Here is a 14787-nt window from a genome sequence, read left to right on the forward strand (position 1 = left end):
TTCGTGCCGTAAGATACACGGCGGTGGAACTATGCTGGAACGAAATCAATAAGAAATTAAATACGTTTATTTGGAATTATATACGGCTAGCATTTAAATATAATTTGCATTATAAACGGTTAGCATCCATGTATATATAAGCGAGTCTAGCTTGGTCTTTTCAAAAGGAATCTACATCTATACTGTTGAAAATGAAGATCTATTTTGCATTGGTGTTTCTGCTGGTTTCCATCATAGGAGTTCCTGAACTTGCTGTTTTGAACATCAAATAAACTAAATGTCTGGCATGGGTTAAGATGCTGTAAGATACACGTCTGTGCCCCTCGGGCGGTTGGGTGGGTGGTGGTCCGCGGAACTATGCTGGCAAATAAAAAAACAAGAAATTAATAAATCACCGGAACGAAATCAATAATAAATTAAATACGTTTATTTGGAATTATATACGGGTAGCATTTACATATAATTTGCATTATAAACGGTTAGCATCTATATATAAGCGAGTCCAGATGGGTCTTTTACAAAAGGAATCTACATCTATACTGTTGAAAATGAAGATCTATTTTGCATTGGTGTTTCTGCTGGTTTCCATCATAGGAGTTCCTAAACTTGCTGTTTTCCACGGGAGATTAGGAAAATAGATTTCATTTAATTGAAATTCATTAAATATTACCATGGCAAATTAAACAAAAAGCGTATTAGATATTAGATTGATTTTATTTTTAGTGAGGTGTAAATGTATAGCCTATTATTAATCAGCTTTGTAACCTAATTAGCAAAATTATAAATTGTGGTTTTGTATTACTTTGTGATTTATTTATGAAGACTATTGATCGTTATATTGTAAATTGATTAAAGTTTGCAAAAATCAAGAACCAGCCTCCAGTTCAATTGTCATGTAGACTGTTTCCAAAAAATCAAACGTAGCATATTTAATATGCTCGCTGGTCATTAAACAACAAACAATCTGGCTCTGGTTTCTTGGGCTTCTCAGGCGAAGGCCTGTCAACTGCCTTCCTTCCTAACCCCCGAATACCCACACATATTATATGGTGTAGTAGTCCTGTCAGCGGCAACAACAAATGATAAAATGTCTGCGTCCAGCCAGCGACTTTCTCTTACTTTCATCTCCGTCTGGCGAGAGGGGAAGGGGGAGTCTGAAATAATTTAATTTCGCCTGCCATGTTCGCCGCAGGCCTTCGCTGGCTGAATTTGTTTTATTAAAAACTGTGCACTATACGCCGGCAAACACGCACAGGCGATGGAAATGAAAGAAATGAAATCAAATACTCAAAAATGAGCAAATAAGGCGAAACGAAGGCGGCGACAACATGAAAACAGAAAAATGTACAAAATATGTGCACGATGGGGCCTGGCAATTTGGTAATTTCTTGGGGTAAATCGCGAAACGCTTTGTTTCGCAGATTTCCTTTGACGGTTTGACGGTTATTTAATTTGCTCTCCCTCGGAATTGGGGCACCAAATCTACGTAATCCCCAGGTCCCCAGAAAATCGAAGGCAGCGGGTGATTGAAAGAGGATGCTAATGCTATAAATGCTCGCCCATCATTTGTCTTCATTCATCTTTTCAATTGTCCACCCACCCTATTTTAGAACCCCACTCGAAATCATTAATTTCAAATATTATCCCCGCCTGGCAGCCCCATTTTCCCGATTGTAAATAGTAATACGAGCGGCATATTCATAAATATGAAATAACTTCAGTGCCATTTAGCGGCGCATAATTCGCACGGGCCACGCCCACTTTAAAGTTGCTGTTGCTACACAGTTAGAAATCATTATAAAATAAAAGATACTTCTTACATTACACTACAATATAATCTTTTGAATAACATAAGATAGGAAAAGGGATGGAACTTGTATTTGTTTATTTAATAATATATACAAAGTTTAAAGTAGTCGAGATGGGTTTAAGGTATAAATATGATTCCTATATACTTTTCCTTAGAGTGCTCTGTCCTTTTTTCATATTTATCGGCGCTGTTCCCTGTTCTTTATTAAGCAAACTAATCATGACCCTTTGTGGCCGACACGTGGCTGGTAAAGCGGACCCGGGGACAGCAAATAATGTGCGCTGTGATGGCCGAAATGGGCCAGGATTGCGGGGCACGGGATACGGGCATCAGCATTCCCATAACGCCGAGCATATTCAAGGTTCGCCCAGGCAAATCCTTTAAGTGTCATTCGGTGGCCCCAGCATTCGGCTGCATCGTTTGCTCCAGTTTTTCCTCGGCTTTTTCCGGCTTTTTTCCTCGATTTTTCCTCTGTCGCCGACCAGAGTTGTTTGCTCACTTTTTATGCGTTTGGATTTGCACATTTGGACACTAGTTAATTATGTTCTTAGTCCCTTTTATGTCACAATTTTCATTTGGCAACATCAAATAAACTAAATGTCTGGCATGGGTTGGATGGGATGTGCTCGGCTGTGCTGGGAAACTGCCTGCCCTCCGATCCTGGGGAAAACTGTCTGCCGCAATTGTCGTGGCAAGGTAAACAAATATGCGTATATGGCTGGATGGCTAACTACATTGGCCATTGGCTGCAGTCCTGATCCTGGCCTTCCTGGGGGTTCCTGGGGGTGGATTTGGGCGGCTGGGCGGAATAAATGTGCCTATTTGTAGCCGGGGTTGGGTTCGGAACTCCCCCTTTGGTGCGGTCGCCTGCTATAAAATTCTGTGCGGAATGGACATTCGGACTTTTAATATGCTCGAGTAATGTCTGCATTAACAGAATTCATTTGCAGGACATGGCCAGCAGCCAGGACAACCCATTCCCACTCTCGTCCCCATATGTGTGTGTGTGCGTTGTGGTGTGTATGGTGGTGTGTTGGTGTGGTGATGTGGTGGTGCGAGTGAGTGCTGTTGGTGTGGAGAAACAAATTTATGTCGTGCTACTTGCTGAAATTGGATTTCTGGCCGCTGCTCCCCCTGGTTGTTATTGTTGTCGTCACATCGTTGCTTTTTAGTCACCGAAATGTGAGGAGAAAGCAAGGCGAAGGCAAAACTTGACCCACAGGACGCAGGAAAGGGGAGAGAGAGGCAGAGGGAGAGGGAAAGGGAGGGGGCATTTGTTTCCATTCCAGGTTTTAGTACGTGTAATCCTTTTTCATGATTTGCACGCCACTTCAGAGGACATTTTTCGGCCTTGGCATTTGTCTCAGGTCTCAGGTTAGTCGTTCATCGTCCGTCCTTCGTCCACCGCTCTCGGTCGTAATCAAGTTGAATGCCTCAATTAGGGCACTGTCTCCCTCGAAATTGGACTGACCTGGCACGTGTTTTTATTTTCACCTTTATCTATTTATTGTCTAATTTTAATGGTCCATCGCTCGCTCTCCGTTGCAGAATGGCAAATTGCCCAGGAGCCTGCCCGCGCTGCGTGCCATGGAAATGGCGCTGCGTACCAACTCCTTTGCAACGCCCCCACGCCCAGCGAGGGCCGAAGGAGGTACCCAGGACACGGAGGACTCGGACGAGGAAATGGAGTACATGCCGCCACTGCACAGTGAGTACGACTGCACTGAAGAAAATCATATGCAAGATTTATTAAATTTATTCAGAATTTAATATGTATACTTATATATATTATCACTAATTCAACTAAAGAGAATCTTAAACTTATAATATTTGCAAAATACTAGATCAAAATATGACACAAATAGGGCTCTGCCTTATTTGTTTTTAACATCCCTCAGTAAAAACTCTAGAGTAAGATTGACGCTTTAGATTAAAGCCAACAGTGGCAGTATTTTTTCCGGGTGCACGAGTCCCTTTCCCTGTCCGGTGGCAAATTCAATTAAAAATTTTTGAAACTGCTCCACCTGCACGTGCGTGACGAGCTTCTGACGTCCAGCAAGGATGGAGCAGGAGCACCTGGACGCAGTGCCATTCCGGCCGTTATCCTGCTGTTCCGGCGGTCCTTGGTCCATCGGTCCTTCGGTCCACTGCTCCGTTGCTCCATTGCTCGGTTGCTCCGTTGCTAGAGCCACTCCGCTGTCAGGCGTTTCAATTTACTTTTATGTCTCGCAGCCTTATCGCGGCGCAAATTGAAATGAAATCTTGACACAATCAGCATGCCCTTGCCACCGGCAGCTCGGATTCCCACATACAATTAACTTAAACGCTGACCATCAATTATGGCCGGGCTCTAAGGCAGCTGGGTGCCAGTCAGTTGCCGGTTGTTTTGCTTCCCGGCAATGGACAAAGTTTTGCAGCCCAAATATATATTTGGGCCGGGCAAATAGACAAGCGAAAAAAACAGACGAAAGCCCAGCCAGAGCTACAAAAAATTGTCAACTTATGCGAAAGTCCCTGCCCTTTTTCCCGCCGCCTTCCCGGATGTTTCGCTAAAGATAATATCACAAACTTTGCGCTGAGCTGAAGCCGAAGGCCTGGCAAATGGTCTCGGGATGCCACTACTCCCCCGTTTATTTATATTAATATTTTTATCATTTTATGACGACTATACAAATGTGAGACTAGCCGGCCTGACCACCTTGAGCCGAGATTGCGGCCGAAACTTTTCGGCCCAACTTAAATTCACTTTATTCTGTCGTTGCGTCGGGCAACCGCATTAATCCGCTGCCCGAGCGCCATTTACATTTCATTTGTGCCCCGCCCGAGAATATGATAGAATAATGAATGTATAAATCAAGACGAAACTTTTGCGCTCCGCCTTGTGTGGTTGGTGTTTAGCATATTATGTAATAAATCAATAGAAGAGGGATTTATGGGTTAAAGATGCTCTGCGTTTGGCGAGAGTATGAGCAGCTCTTTTTGGCAGAAAGCAAATATATTTTCATTTGTGATTAGGTAGGTGATACCTAAATTAAGAACTGCCTTAAGGCGAAATCTGCATCAGCTGGCTTTCGAATCCTTCTCGCTTTAAAAAGCCCGCGGCAGCAGCTGTAAGTGCTCCGCTTTGCAGCTGTTCCAATTTTTAGTGTAAATAACCCCGGTGGCAGCAGCCTTGTTTTTGTCCCCTGCTTGAGTTTTCCCACCCACCCATTCGCGCTCCGCCCCGCATTTTCCAGCTTCCACTTTCCACGCTTTCCCTCTTCGGCACACTTGTCAATATGAAAATGCTGCTGCTTCTGCTGCTGCTGCTGGGCCGCTGATGTTGCCGGTGGCGTTGCCGTTGCTGTTGCCGTTGCTGTTGCATTTTTTCGCTCACCTGAATGTTTGTTCAGTCAGAAAGTTTTGATTTATTTACGGCGCAAGTTTTACATTTTACACGACACTCGCCTCCAATTACATGCCGCTGCCGGTGGCACCACCCAACCACCCACCCATCCATCCCTGCAGCAACCCTTCCGACTGAACTCATTTGCAGCTCGGCAACCCCCGGCGCAGCCCTAAAAAGTAAAACTGAAACTGAAACTCAACTGGAATACTTTCCTTCAGATTTTAATCGCTCACGTGAGTCCTGCGAAACTGCTCGCTCGTGTGTGCGTGTGTGTGTGCGTTTGTGTGAGTGTGAGCCGTTGATGTTTGTGTTTTTACATATTTAGTCGCAGGATAATGTGTCGCCGAGTTGCTATCGTCGTTGGTGTTTTACTTTCCGCTGCCGCTGCTGCTCGTGCTGCTTTCACCGCTTTCCATTTCCCATCGTCGTCGTCACGGTGGACTTGGCCATTTGCATAATGCAGCAGCAAGAGATCCCGCCAACCATGGCCTATATGTAGCCAAGAGTGGATGCGAATTCAGCAACATTTTCAGGATTATAAACAGTTTAATAGAACGATCGCATGACTTAAATTTTACCTTACTTTTGACTTTGGTTATTTTTGCAATTTCTGAATGATTTATTTCCCCGATTAATGCTTACTTGTAAAGGATATTTATAGGCTTAACGTTATGCGTGCAAGCAGTTCCTAACTTGTTGTCCTCTTTAACCCAATCTCAACCGCTTTTACTCTCAAAGGTTTTCCTTTGGCGTTGCATGCAACGTACCCGATATCTGTTACACTATCGACGTCATCTCGTCCTGTTGCGAGTGTTTGTGCTTGCGCTTGTGTTTGTGCCTGCCCCATGAATATGCAACGCAGAGTTTGCCTCGTTATTCCGCCATGTGAGATGGGTTCGGGTATCCGTTTCCGCTTTGCGGGAAATCGATCAGAAGGCCGCTTTGAGATACAGAAAAGAAGATTGTCGCTCGGGCGGCTCATCTCGAAACTACAGTGAAACTAACTCGAGTTTAATCCTGAAAACATTTTTAATTATATTGAAAAGTAACTCCAGTACTTAAACAATATTATTTAAGCACGGGTAACTGGGAAACTTACTTTACATAATTTCTTTTTGTGGTGACTTTTCGGTAGTTTGAGAAGCCTGCCTGTATTCGTCGTCTAAAGTGACCTTGAGGACTGCGAGGAAATACGCGCAGCGGTCTCTTTGCCTTTTGCCTGACCGAAAACCAACCGAGAACCATTTGCGACTCAGACTCATCTTGGCCACTTTCCCTCCGCACGGCCGCAAAATGCTGCCCAGACTTTTGGGCCCAACCAACGTCTTCTGCGGAGGAGGTCTGCGTCTAATACGCTTTCGGCGGCGAGTAACAGTTGCTAAAATGTTTTCCATTGTTTTCACGCTCAACAAAAGGCAGACAATTAGTTTTCTTAAACGACAAATCAAGTAGAAATTAAGTGGTGGCGGGCAAGGGCAAAAGCTGCCGCAACGATCTGAGAGCTGTGGGTGGTTTTCTGACTTGGGTGGTGGGTGGTTGTGTAGTGGGTGGGGTGGCAGGGTGGCTGGCCTGGTGATAACAAAACAAAAGTGGATTATTGGCTCTCGAGCGCATAAACAATAGCATGTGGGCCTTTGTTTGTTTGCCTAGTGCAAAGCGTTTGAGGACACTCCACTCAGGACTCGGGTGTTTTTGCATAATGAGTAAGAGGCGCTAATGTATAATCTGTTCACGAAACCGCTGTTAGAATAAGACTTGTTAAGAAATCCAATCGAAACGATTAACAGAGCGTGCGAAAGCCGTGATTATAACACTTTCATGATGTGCTATAACTGGCAGCGAAAAGTAGGGAAATATTTCTGAGGCATAATCAAAAGAAAATCCTGGAAAAACCCCAAGTCGAGACAGCAACCTTTTCGAACTTACCCATGCGCATGCTTGAGAGAGGAATTTTCCTGAACGAACTTCGGCTGGCACTCGGCGCTTTTCCTTTTGGCCAACACGAACGAGCGGCAGTCGGCCAGGAAGAAAGGATATCGGAGCGGCAGCGACGCCGACAGAATAACGGTAAACGACCGGAGCGGTACGATGTGTTGACTATTTGTGAGGCGGACGAAGGCGCTTCGCTTTCAGTTTGAATTGTGTCCTCGTTAAGAAAGGATATTCGTTACATTGTTGTTAAGTTGTTATTATAATTTCTCAAACAAACCAACCAACCAACCAAAGCAACCCAAAGCAAACCGAAAGCCAACTGCTCGCTAAAGAGAATTCAAAATAAAAACCGAAAAGTAAGGAAAAGCGAAAAAAAGAAATTCCATCAATCGACGAAGTGAAATAACGAAAGCCGAGCAAACGAAAAACTAACCAAAAACTTAATAATGATAAAAAATAATCTACAAAATAATAAATAATAACAACTTAGAAAAACTAAAAGTTTCCGAAAGCTTATAAATATTAAAATAAGGGAAACATTTTATTGGACCAATGTTTTTTAGTTTCTGCACTTTTAGTGCCGAAAGATTTAGTGTTTAAAAAAGATTCTGTTCGTTTTGGCAAAAGACTTTTGTTGCATAAACTTGTCATGTGTTTTTTAGTGAAAGAAGTTTGAATCGAAATGTGTGTCTGTGTTAATGCTATTATTTTTACAATTTAGTTTTAAAAAAATAGAAGAAATGATTTTGCAATAAAATCGATTCGAGCTGGGGATTTAAGGTAATACTTAACCCGTTTTGGGTTCCTTGGCTTCGTTGTCACATAGGCGAGCATCGATTTTGGCCATATTTACATAGCCAGCCACAACGCTTTTTGCGTGCATGTACGAGTATTTTGTTGTGCCTGTTGTGTTTTTGGCCACATTATGTACAACTACAGGCGTCTGGCACTTCGGCTTGTGGGCCACATAAACCGACAACGAGCAGCCAATAAATGCTGCCGACTGGGCTCCTATATAAAAAGGACACTGCAGCTGTGTGTGATTCATACTCTCCGGCAAACACACACACACACACACCCAAACAAACACACACACTCGCGCGAAGGGGAATGCTGTGTGCCGTATGTATTTTGTATTTTTGGTGTGGCCCCTGCACTCGTCCTGGTTTTTTCTTTTTGCTGCTTGCCCGCGAGTGCTTCCGTGTGTCCTGGCTCTCCGAGCAAACATAAAAATATAAGTTTATATTTATATTTATACATAGCATTTGTCTGTCCGTCCGTCCGTCCGTCTCCATCTCCGGGGGCGATATAAAACCGGAAGCGTCTGATCCTGACACTTGCCAACACTTGGGGCGAACGGGGCGTCAGGAGGCGCTTTGTTTGGGAGGCTGTCGTAAAACCCCAGCTCGGATCCTTGCGCGTGTTTTTTGGCACTTGTATTCCGCTCCTTTTATTATTATTGTTATAATTTTTTCGCCGCTGAGCTGGCTGAGCTGTCTGTTCTGCTCTTGGCACTTAGACATTGCGTTACGCGCATAACTTTTTATTTTTTGTTGGCTCATGTTTCGCTTTGTATGCGTGTGCGTGTGCGTTTGCGAGCACACAAATCGTAAAATATTAAATTTAATTTTTCAAATGATGTGTGAATGGCTTAGTCTTGATATATGATAATGGCCGTGCGCGGCTGCCATAAAAGTCGGGCGAGTCGTCAGTTTTATTTACTCTGCTCTCGGTTCGAAGGACTTTGATCACACTAGCAGACGGCAGAGTTAATTATCCTCTTGTTTGTTTACGCTTATGATTTTGCGTTGGCAGAATGTTGGTTTTGCTTAAACAAGAACCTCTCCATATTTTCGTAGAAAATCAAACCAAGGGAGTCCTCGAGCCTCGAGCGCTGCGGATTCTGCCTGGGAACATAATTCAAAACCACATGAACTTTTCGAAAACAAATTTCATTGGTCTGTGATAAGTGAAGGTCAAGCAAAGAGGAAATTTTTTATGAAAACTATAAACCAACCACAAACAACACGAAGCGGAACAAACGGCAAGGAAAACCACAAAAGGCAGCGTTTTCCAAATTAGCAAAATTGTAGAAATTATTTAATGCATCAAATCGTTTGACCAAACAACAAGCAGCGCCAGCAGCAACAACAACAGTGCGGTTTCACACAAAAAGGCGGCCATTAAAATAACAAAAAAAAAAAAAAAACAAAACAAAAACAAAAAACAAACAAAAAAGGGAAAAACCTAGCCAAATTATAACACAATTTATTTATATCATCAACTGCAAGGCGGCAGGCACTTCATTAAGGATCAAAGCGAGCTGCGTGCAACCGCAGAACGTGCAAATTCCGCACCGCAACAGCAAAACCAAAAGCAAAGGCAGTAGCAACAGCAGCAGCAGCACCACCACCAGTACTCCATCTGCACCTCCACCTTCACTGACCTCCCCCGGAGCCACTGCACCACTGCGCCAGCCGGAAAATGTTGGCCATGCCCACGCTGATGATGCCAGCCACCGCCCAGATGACGCTCAGCGCCGCCCACGGAAAGCCCTACGAGACAAAGCTGCTGGCCATCCACCAGACGCACCTGCAGCAGCAGCAGCAGCAGCAACAGGCGCCCGCCCCCCGCAGCAGCAGCAGCCGCAGCAGCAGCAGGCGCCCAACGGCAAGCAGCCGCAGCAGCAGCAGATGACCATCGTCACCACGCAGCAGCAGCAGCAGCACCCCCAGTCGCAGTCGCCGCACCAGCAGCAGCAGTCGCAGCAACAGGCCGCCGCAGCCGCCGCAGCCGCCGCCGCCGCAGCAGCGGCCGCCCACCACCAGCAGCAGCAGGCCGTCGCCGCCGCCGTCTGCGCCGCCCAGCAGCAGGCCGTGGTGGTGCAGCAGCAGCAGCAGCAGTACCAGATCCACTCGCAGCAGCAGTCGCCGCAGCAGCAGGTGCTCTGCATCTCGCCCAAGCAGGGTAAGCTTTGAATCAGATTTCTATGATTATATGTATCAGATTATGTGGGAATGGAGCTCAGTATCCTCTGAATAGATTGTACTATTCATCATTAATAATAATGAAGAGGAAGCCAAGACAATAAATACCCATTATAATAATATTTCTACAATTATTAATAATGCATAAATTAACCCAACACAAATATGAATACTTTGTCTAATTTTTGATATAGATTCTTGATCAGTTCATTTAATCAGTTAGCATCTTTAAAAAATATTCCAATATTCTTGCAAATTCATGCATCAGCACTCTTACGAAACATGGAAGCCTTTCCCATCGCTGACTTTTTAAAGAGCCTCTCCCATGGAATTCTCGAGTTAATGCCAGCATTAACATTAGCTCTCCCCCTGCGTAATTGTCATAATCGATACGATGATAGAGCAGCTAATAAACGCGCTCCCCAGACTGGGGAACTCCTTTGACGATTCCCTGATGGACGAGCGAGCCTGCGAGGTGTGGGCCTGCTCCATTTGTTTACGAGGACATCCAACACTTTGGGCACTTATCGATTGGCTTTTATTGCCCGCCTGCGCCTATGGCCGTGTTCTATTCCCAGTCCCAGTCCCAGTCCGAGTCGCAGGTCCTTACAAATTTCACGAGTTTTACGAGCAGCTCGAGCAGTTCAAGTAATGCTTTTTATGGTTTCGTCGTAAAAGTCGGCCAAGCCTCTAATAGCTGTCTAATGTTATTTGGCCTCAGAACGCGGCCCGCGTGCTTGTCAAAGTTTACGTTTTCACTTAGTCTCCGAAAATAAAGGAAAAACTAGCACCTATCCATATCGGAACTGGAGAGCCAAAGGTGTCTGCCTTTGTTGCTGTGCCAAATCAAATAGAAATCAATTTGAAATTATTGACAATTTCCACACTGGCATTGGCTCAGTCAATCGACTCGATTCGATTCGATTCGATTTTGATTTCGAGTCCGTGATTCTCCGATTTTGTCATAGTTGGCATTCTGACTAAACGAAAGGCAAACAAACACACTCGCAGCTAAAGCAAACAGACGGCGTGGGCGGAAAAGTAAATACCGGGAAGGGGGCGTGGCCCTTGTCTGTCTGCCGTTGTTTCTTCACTTATTTTTTTTCGCTTTGAGCCACTGTGAAAAGTGCAAGACGAGACGAGCAAGTGAAGTGCAGCGGACGGCGGACAGCGCGGCGTATACGTAACATTTAAACGCACGTCCACACTTGACCAGCTTTTCCCGAGACAGGGAATTGAAAATCGAACTCGAGCTGAACTCGAACTGTTGGAAAGAAGAAAAGTTTCTTTGGCAAGTTTGCTGCCGTTGCTTTGCGGCAAATTTGTTTTTAAATTTGCCGAGTGTCTGCTGAAATTTTCAATTGGATTCGTTTCGCTGTAGGATGCGGAAACAAATTGCCAAAAGCGAACGACACGAGAATGTGCAGCAAAGTTCTAAGGTTGTAAGCAAACAGACAAAGGCGCAGTGTGCCAGCACCGAATTTGGCTTATAAAGTGGCTCGTTTTTTGTGCGAGTGTCGCAACCGGCAAGCGTCGTCCTTTGTTAGACGGTAAGGACGTTGACTGATGCGCTGGCACAGCTGCCAAGTAGCCCGCCATTGTTGTCCTGCTCCCTGCTCCTCTCAGTTCGGGTGGGCCAACTTTAAACAGGTGATCGATTTTCTCTTTGTCACTTTGGCCGAGCGCAAATTTAATAAAATGTGGCGGGTCGAATTTAATCCGCTTGCAGGCGGCTTGCGACACCTATCACGTATTAAATATGGCATATTTAAATTATGAAATAACCTGAATAAAATTGAGCGGGCAGAGCTGTGCAGATTATGGCTGATTTTGAAGCCCATTTAGCAGCTCCCATAATGGAAATTATTTATATTATTTTATTTGCCATTTTTTTCCATCTCCCCCCTCGATTTGCATATTTATGTTCCAGCCGTGGCCGTAGTTTTTGCACTGCACTCGAACGCAATTGAATAAATAAGCATATTAAATGCTCGCCGACAGCAAACACAAAAGTGCATGCTCGTATTGATGCAGCTTAAAAAAGGGTCCACTTTCGGGTCTTTACGGACCTTGAACGCATTGGAAAACACTATAAATTCCGCTGGAGAAGCCATTAAGAGCTCGTAATTAGGCTGATGAATTCAGGGCTCCTGGTCGGAATAACAATCGCCGGGTGGAAGCGCCCTTAAAGTGGAAAATAAATTCAGTTTGGCGTCTGCTGCTGAGTTAATGCATTTTCCGCTTCCACGCTTCCACGAGCAGACACAAAGAGCGATTCGTGTGCGAATGCCGAATGCGAATGTCCTTCTGCCCTGCTTCCCTAATGATAATGATGATGGTGATGGCGATGGCAATGTCGATGGCGCTGGCAATGGTGATTATTATTGGCAGGCAGTGCATCGTATGCCGAGTGCATTTTGTCAACCTGCTCGCTGTTCGCTGTTAGCTGCTCGCTGCTAACTCATCGCCCATTATCGTCGTTATTGTGGCCGTTAAGTACGTTTGCCGCCATTATCCTGCTCCTGCTCCTCCATCGCTCGTCCTTCCTCCGGCTGCAGTTATTATGTTTTAAATATGCCGCCAGCGTGCTCCGTATATCTTGGCCACTTTTTCCGCCAGAACGCCTCGCCGTGCAGCTGCTCAATGGTTTTTAAAATTGAAAACTATATATCAATGGCCTAGGCCAAGGGTATAGTTTGTCGGATGGCTGGCTGCCCGGCTGACTGGCTGGATGGCTGGCTGGAGGTCTGGACCGGAGGTATGTCCTTTGTCTGGCTAGGCTTCTCCTCTCCCTTTCGCCTTTCTCCGATTCTGTTCCCCTTGTCGCTGCGCCTTTCTTATGGGTTTTCATTTATTTGCTATTAACCTGTCATTGTTCATTTTTATTATTGTGCGGTTTTTATGCTCGCCTTTTGCGCTTTGTCCTCGCCATTTGTTGTTGCAATCGTGTCTCGCGGCATTTCCCGCTCACATGTGTGTGTATGTGTGTGCAATAAATTGTTATTATCGCCGCGTTGCAGCATGTCGTCGTCCTTTCGCAGGACCTCGCCTTGTCCTCCGCAGACCATGCAAAAGATTTATAACTTTTATTATTATTGAAGCTTATTTGCCGCTTTATCTGGCGCTGCCCGACTTCGGTTCACAGCTCAGCCATAGTTTACGACTGGAAAATCAATCATACGCCATGTTTGACGCCGAGTCAAGCCAGCCGAGCATCACCTGCCACTTCGAGGAGATGGAGGAGCCCCCATCTCCTCTCCCTTGGGAGCCCTTTGTTTTCCCCGGTTGTCACCGTCGTTTCGTATTAATTTTTCACCGCCACCCGACACTCATTGATGTCGGCTGTCATTAATGTCTTTGCCCTGCTGTCCATTCGCTGTCCACTTTGGCAGCGACTTTGTCTGGATGCAAGGCGGAGCAGAATTGCATCGCTGGCAAGGAATCCCCAAAGGATGCACTGGGAAAAATGTCACCAAACTGCTTGATTCGATGATTAATGGGTATCCTTCACAAAATCAAGCAAATATGATATGTATAAGTCTAGCTAAGAATAAGTTCTGGTTTAAAATATTTTAAAAGAAATTCCCTATAAATAATACTTATATGCAGAACCCTTTTCTCCCTGTGGCACTTGAACAATACAATATATGGCATCCCATATATCAGGGAATGGGAATTCCCCCAAGGCTGCTCACTTAATTCAGTGGGAGGCCCAGTGGGCCATGGATTAGTATGCCAAGTGACGTCCAGCGGCTGATGCCTTGTTATTAAGTGGACGCTGCAGTTCCACTTCCACTGGCCGAGGGAAACTTTTTACAAACGTCAGTCCGCCTGATTTTCCCCTTTTCCCGTCTCCCCATTTCCACGTCCTCCTCGACTCCTTTGTTTTTGTTTTCCTCCTTTTTGCTAAATGCCAGCAAACAACAAAAGCAGCATAAGGCAGTTTGGACAGCCGGGATGAGCATACAACTACGTAGCTAATACTTTAGCAGCCGGATTAGGTTCAATTGGAGCGGGCAGCGGCTAAAGGGGAAAATGGGCGTAAAAAGAGAGACATCCTGGCTGTAAAAAAATCTCAAGCCCACACATACACCCACATGCACACACAAGGACAGAAAGAGAAAAGGAGCTGGGAATAAAAACTGTTGTAGCAGGCATTAAAGTTTAAACGTTGGTAAATTCCTACAGCTTCCGCTTTGTTGGACTTCATGACAGTCGCTGCGGGGACAAAGGACCGCTTGACTGGACAAGGCCAGGTGGAAAGGGAAGGGGTGGGGGAGTGGTTGAAAGAGGGGCGGGTGAGCTCCTGTGGTCCAGGCAGGTGCGTCAATGTGCGTGATGGGTGCAAATGAAAGGACGATTACAAAAATCGATCAAGTTGCCTTTGAGGGAGAGCCAAGGTAGAAAGTCAAACATCGTGTAACAAGTTTCTCTTCTAAGCAGCAATTTAAGTTTGTATGTGTGCGAAAATTAAGCTGGGCAGCAGTTTAAATTTAATTACGTGACTTCCTAAGAGAGCAATTTACAAGTTCCTTTAAAGGAATTGTTAATTATTTAAAGTGTTGGAGACTTCCTCAATCTTTTTTTTTTTTTTTTTTAAATTAAAGACTTTTTTTATCCCAGTGACCGTCACCTCTTGTTAAAGTCGGGTTTTCTTGTGTCTGCCAAAA

At 45.0% G+C, this 14787-nt stretch overlaps 1 protein-coding gene across 1 annotated transcript in view; it reads left to right on the forward strand.

Moving 5' to 3' along the window:
- The first annotated feature begins 7310 nt into the window (after window positions 1-7310).
- Window positions 7311-14787, forward strand: part of LOC108088446 (oligouridylate-binding protein 1) — a 38885-nt gene continuing 31408 nt past the window's right edge. Inside the window, 3 exon segments of the mRNA XM_043209251.1 lie at window positions 7311-7486; window positions 8990-9759; window positions 9762-10097. Of these exon segments, the coding sequence (XP_043065186.1) occupies window positions 9615-9759; window positions 9762-10097 (481 nt within the window). The 5' untranslated portion in view covers window positions 7311-7486; window positions 8990-9614.

Source organism: Drosophila ficusphila, unplaced genomic scaffold (assembly GCF_018152265.1).
Source record: "Drosophila ficusphila isolate 14025-0441.05 unplaced genomic scaffold, ASM1815226v1 contig_791, whole genome shotgun sequence".
Classification (NCBI taxonomy): Eukaryota; Metazoa; Arthropoda; class Insecta; order Diptera; family Drosophilidae; genus Drosophila; species Drosophila ficusphila.